Genomic DNA, 6,000 nt, shown 5'->3' with positions numbered 1-6,000 from the left:
ATATAATTTCAGTGCATAGCACTTGTCACTTTCTGATCATCTCGTTTGCTTGTTTGTCTGTTCTTCCATCCCCATCTGCTCACACAGAACAGAAGCCCTAACCTGTTGATTCCTCAGTGCCAGGCACATATGACTGTTAACCTTTACTGAGGGCCTGCCATGGGTCAGATCCCGTAATAAGCACTCCCTCTGTCTCCCCCCAACACCAACCAGCAGACAAAATTTTACTTCTTCAGAGTTGGCTTAAATGTTCCCTTTTCTGTGAAACCTCCCCATCTCTTTACCCAACCCTTACTCTCAGAATTACTTCTTTCAGGGTTCCCACCACTTTGGTCTCTCCTTGCAGCATCAGTTTAATTCTTTTGTTTTTCCCCCCATTCTTCATTAAGTTTTAAATCATAGGAAGACAGTGATTTTTATTTGTCTCTGTAAACCTCTCAACACTTTGGACAGGATTTTATACACAAAACGGCGCTCAAAAATGAATTAATTAATTAGGGAGAGAAAGTGATGAATCCTCTTCCCTTCCTGCAGTCCTGAGAGCAATCTTTTAAAACTTTGAGTCTGACATCACAGCCCTACTTAACCCTGTTGGAGGCCACTTTTCATCTCAGACTAGAATTCTAACTCCTAAGCACCCTGCTCACTTTAGGGCCCTATGTGAACTTGCTCCCACTCATCTCTCCAGTCACGACCCTTTCTATACCTCTTCTAATAAAACTTGACTGCTTATGGTGACTGCACAACGGGCTGTACTGATTCATGTCCCCAGGCTTTTATTTCAACTACTCCCTCTACGTGGAATGCCCTTTCCATTTTCCTTGCCGGCTCAGTTCAGGCATGATCTTCTCAAGCAAGTTTTCCCTCTTTTTTTTTTTTAAGTAGGCTTCATGACCAGTGTGGAGCCCAACGCTGGGTTTGAAGTTACAACCATGAGATTAAGACCTATGCTGAGATCAAGAGTCAGATGCGCTTAACCCACTGAGTCACCCAGCCACCCCAAGTTTTCTTTCTTTGAATACAGATCCTATTAAAAACGTGCTAAGTACAGAAAAATTTATGGTGCTCCCCTCCATTTATGCGATTAAAAATGGAAACACTAACCCATGAAGTGTAATTTTAAATGACACACAGCTTACATGTATGCTAGATTTGGAATACTGTCTGTCTATGATTTTCTCTTTCTCCCGCTCTCTGCTTGTACCCAGTTTGTAGATACCCTAACAGTCTATCGGATAACTCCATTGCCGGATTCTCAGGTTGGGTCAAATGCTCCTTTTCTCCCCTCTCCAGGCACCGTTCTATCTGAAAGTAACTTGAGCAAATTACATGTTTGCCTTTCGCACTATGGTGTTAGCTCCGGAGCTGGCGCAAACACCGTCTTTGGCCGTAGAGCGCAGGACCTCCAGTCACCTCCCTAGCCGACCGGTCCGTATCTTCTTTAAGGAGCCGTTCCCTCCTCACCCAGCAAATTCAACTGCCTCACACCTACCAAGGGCGGGCGCTGGGAAAAAAGTGAAATATCAGCCGGCCCTGAAAGTCAGGACAAGGAGATTCTCCAAACTCCCGGACCCACAAGTTCGACGGGCAACCGAACACCCACGAAACGCAGCGGAGCGCTCTGGGCCGAGGAAATTACTGCCACCGGAAGTCACGTGCCACAGCTCCGCCCAAATTCCCTATCTCGGCAGTCGACTATTCAGTCTTGCGGCGCCTCTGGCGGGCTCCGCTGAAATCCACTCTCTCGGCGCTCGACTCGCCCGTGCTGCTGCGGCCGCCGAAGGAGGGGCAAAGCTCAAGATGGCGGACAAAACGCCAGGCGGATCTCAGAAGGCCAGTTCGAAGGTAATTTCTTAGAGGACTTCATAAGTCAGTGAGTTTATCACTGTCATCTGGGGCCTACAGATGCTTCTGGCCAGCGGGAGGAGATTGGGGTGGGATTCCATGTTCTGGTCACGACTGTAGGCCTGGGCCCCGACGCACTGTGGTGCGCAGGTTGAGAGGCCTGGTGTCTCCCTATAGTCCCAGCCTGGATTCGGCTCGAGACTGGCGGGCCCAGGGTGGGTGGCGTGAGTAGTTCGGCCTGCCTTTGGCATTGGAGTGAAGTCAGGGATTTAGATTGAGGTTTGAAGCCGTGAAAACGCGCCCCTGTATTCCTGTTTGTTGATCTCTTGAGGCCGCCGGACAGCACCTGGGAGAGGCGGGAATCGCTTCCCGGTGCTTAAGTGTTTGCCTCTCTTTCCTTGGTTCTTTGGTTTTAGATCTCACACGCTTCCGGTCTCCCTCAGTTTCCCTCTTGCCCTCCAGGGAATAAATAACATCTAGGGCTGCAAGTTGAGAGGGGAGGACCAATGGTGGAGGGACGCGGGGTGGGAAGTGCAGAGGCGGGAGCAGCTCTCCTTTGCAGAGCTGCATCGCCAGGGTTAATGCTACGCTCTACACGTGGTCTTATCTCACTTAAGAGGAAGTACAAAATGAGCACTTTTTTTTTGAGGGTGCGTTTTCAGGACTCGGGGTCTCCGTCATCTTCGTGTTGTGTGTTCCACCGAAAAGAGAATTTCCAAAGACTTGGCAGCCACTCAAGATTGTTAAATAGATTTTGAGCTAACAGGGTACCGTGTGTAACTATTGTGAAACCGTTGAGCTGTAGAAGTAGTTTAGCAGTAGTTAGGTGGTGGTTAGCATCAGGTCTTTGTTGCCATCTTGGGCCGGTCATTTAATCATTTTTTACTTTTGAGTTTCTCATCTCGAACACGATATTAAAAGTAATAGGTACTGCCCGAAGTAGTTATTAAGCTTTTTGATGCTAATGCAAGAAGCTGTGTAACACTTAAAGGTTTTAGGGACTGTTACATCTTGCGGAGCGTGTATGATTATAAATCGGTTATTAGGAAGTTAAGTTTACGGTGGACTGGGAGAGCCCTGCGTTTAGTTTGTTCTGAGAACAACCCATTTTATACTTGCTTTATCAGTGTCAGATCATATTCTTTATGACATTTTGTGAATGATGTTCATAGTTTGTAATTAGTAATGTCTTTACCCCTCATCCTTTAATTTTGTAGAAACTATGGTAGGGGGCCAGTTTTGTCTGTTTTACATTCTACTTTTACTCCTTGTTGGTTTCTTCACTCCCCAGTACGTTTCCCGTCGGTGTGGAGCGGAATAGTTGGGTACATCATTCAGGCCACTTCCTCAACGGATTCACAAAAACAGCCCTGCTTGCTGCTGTTAGGGAACTAGTGCTAAAGCTACTACACCCGTAATAATTCGCGTATAAGCTTCACAATTTTAGTTTCTTTCAAAGGAATATTTTAAGTACCTCCTACTTGACGCCTTGGATACATTGAAAACATTTTAATGTATATGTTCAGGCTTCCTTCTAAAATATATTTCTTATGGTTGTGAGTGTGTGGCTGTTCCTGTAAGTAAATTGTTGGATCTTCCAGTAATCTTTTCAGTTTATATATTGCTTTAGATTATCATCAGTTCATGCTATTAAAAGATTCCTTACTGATGTCTGTAAAAGGAGAGTATCTCAAGACTCCAGTGATAATTGATGTGATTTTCTTCATTATTATGGGGGGCTGCATGATGCAGTTAAAGATTATGGATTTTGATAACAAGCAAAAGACATTTGGATTCAAATCCTGAATTGGTAATTGCTTATATTTGTGATAATAAGGCAAATTGCTTAAACTCTCGAGCTTCAGTTTGCTCATTTGTAATATGGATGTAATCTCTTTTTTACAGGGTTGATGTAAGGATTAAATTAATTAATGTTTATAAAGTACATAATAAATCTTAGTTCCCTTTTCCCTCTCCTTTTTCTTCCTAGAGGAATTAAAAGTACTTACTTTTCAAAATGTTGGATAATTCAAATCCTAAGGTTTAGAATCTGAGTTGTCAGCTATCTTATAATGACTGCCCACATTGTTGCTTTCTATTTCTCACACAAGTCCAGACTTTATTGGAGAGAGTATCAGATCTTTTTGGCTAATACTCTAGTATTTGGAATTTCTAGCCTTTGATCTCTGTGGTTTGATTTTCTTTCCTCTGGGAGATCAGATGAGTGACCCATTCTGCAATACAGATGGAATGAACAGATTCTTTTGTTTCATGCTCATTCTTTGGTAGTTAAATTCCCATTGATATAGGTTGGGATGCTTGTTAGTCATATTTCTACACATTGAGGAAAAAATGTTAATTTAAAAATGTACAAGGGAATGTAATGTACAGCATGGTGACTATAGTTAATAATACTGTATTGCATATTTGAAAGTTGCTATGAGAGTTGATCTTGAAAGCTCTCATCACAAGAAAAAAATTTCTGCATGGTGAAATATGTTAACTAGGCTTACTGTGGTGATCATTTCGTGATATATACAGATACTAAATCATTATGTTGTATACCTGAAACTAATACAATTTGTATGTCAGTTGTACTTCAAGAAAAATAAATAAATTAAAAATAAAGCTGGGCTTCCTTGGGCATTTAGTGCTGAATTGGTTAAGGAACTGTTTTGATTGCTGATTAACAAAAGTATTTCATTTCTAAGAAATAAGTAAAATGAGGATACATTCAAGGCTTGTGATCCTTAGGTATTTATTACTGCTTGTGTACATTCTTTTGATGGTACCTGAAGATATGTAAGATTTAAATATGGTAAAATACTCTAAGTGAAACACAAATTTTGAAAATTAGGTTCTTCATGGTTTGCTACTTTTAGTTCAGAGTGAAAGTTTGTTATGGTATGATTGTAACTTTATCTTAAAATACAAGGTGGATAGTTTTATGGGTGGATGGAGAGTGAAATTATGAACTTCTGTTTTCTTGATTGGTACTCTTTTTTTTTTTTTTTTTTTTGATTGGTACTCTTTTAGAAACTTGAGTATTTGCAGCGGTGGTGCTTCAGTATGACTCTTGATATGGTTTTTAAAAATTCCCATCTTATTAGATTGATTGTTTTCTGAAAGTCCAGTTTTTATTTTCTTTTGATTTTATTCCTGAAGCTTTTTTCTTCCTGGAAAGTAAACCTGTGGAACATTCTCATTTGCCTTAGTGGCATATGAAAGAGGGGTTCATTTGGTGTGCAAGTTGAAGACTGCTGCTTCTCTACTACTTTTTCACAAAGATCATTTTTTTAAAATAAGAATAAAAACTTGGCTACAGGATATTAAACTTGAAAATATTAATTTTACAAATAACTTGCTTCTTATACTGTTTTTAAGTAGTTTTAATATTTTATTGCAGACCAGCCATGTGTTAGATATTGTGCTGAAATAACTTTTCAAAAAGCAAGATGCATTTGCCAGTAGCACTCAAGGCTATTTGGTACTGTTAGCTGTCTCTTTCTTCAGGAGTTAAATTTTTTCACTAGACTTTCCTTAATTTAGATTAACTACAGGATATTCAAAATGTACTTACAACTTTTCATGTATTGGTAGTGTTTGGAATGTAACTTTAAACATCATTTCAGGTTTTTTTTTCTTTTTTTTTTTATCTTACATAGTACATGGCTTAGTGTTCTATAAGGTTTTTTTCGAGAGGTGGCCCTTGGTTTGCTTTGAAGAGTGGTATTAAGGTAGGTAGCTGCTACTTGTTAGTGTGTGGACAGCAAAGTATGTTGGCAGTGGAGTGTAACTTAATTTTGTTGGGTAGGTACTTGTTCCAGTAGGTTAAGTCAACAAGTACATTGAGGCTCCGTCACTTGGCAGATCTTGTGCTTGACTTTGAGGAAGAAAACATTAAATGAGACTATACAAACTGGGCAGTGTGCTGTCTAGTGGAAGAAAAGTCAGCACATAATAGTACAAAGTAGAGGTATCTAAAAGTTTAGAAAGAAGTGACAGCTGGTTAAATGGAGGGTGGGAAGGAGAAGGCTTGAAGAATAGAGGAATTTGAGTTCTTCTGAACAATGAGCAGAGGTTTGAAGGATAGAGATAGGGATATAAAAAGAGATGGGTGAGGTAAAGAAAAATAAATCTGGGAAATGGATTGGT

The 6,000-nt window shown here is 40.6% G+C and overlaps 1 protein-coding gene across 2 annotated transcripts in view; it reads left to right on the top strand.

Annotated features, from left to right (window-relative positions):
- Window positions 1–1,736: 1,736 nt before the first annotated feature.
- The window catches only part of U2SURP (U2 snRNP associated SURP domain containing), a 55,674-nt gene continuing 51,410 nt past the window's right edge, over window positions 1,737–6,000 (top strand). For both annotated transcript variants that reach the window (XM_032408529.1, XM_032408528.1), the window contains exon 1: window positions 1,737–1,845. In XM_032408529.1, the coding sequence (XP_032264420.1) occupies window positions 1,801–1,845 (45 nt within the window). In that variant the 5' untranslated portion in view covers window positions 1,737–1,800. The remainder of the gene's footprint in view (window positions 1,846–6,000) is intronic.

Source organism: Phoca vitulina, unplaced genomic scaffold (genome assembly GCF_004348235.1).
Source record: "Phoca vitulina isolate PV1807 unplaced genomic scaffold, GSC_HSeal_1.0 scaffold10, whole genome shotgun sequence".
NCBI classification, from domain to species: Eukaryota; Metazoa; Chordata; class Mammalia; order Carnivora; family Phocidae; genus Phoca; species Phoca vitulina.
The sequence above is the reverse complement of the archived record's forward strand: the minus strand, read 5'-3'. Positions and strand labels throughout refer to the sequence as shown.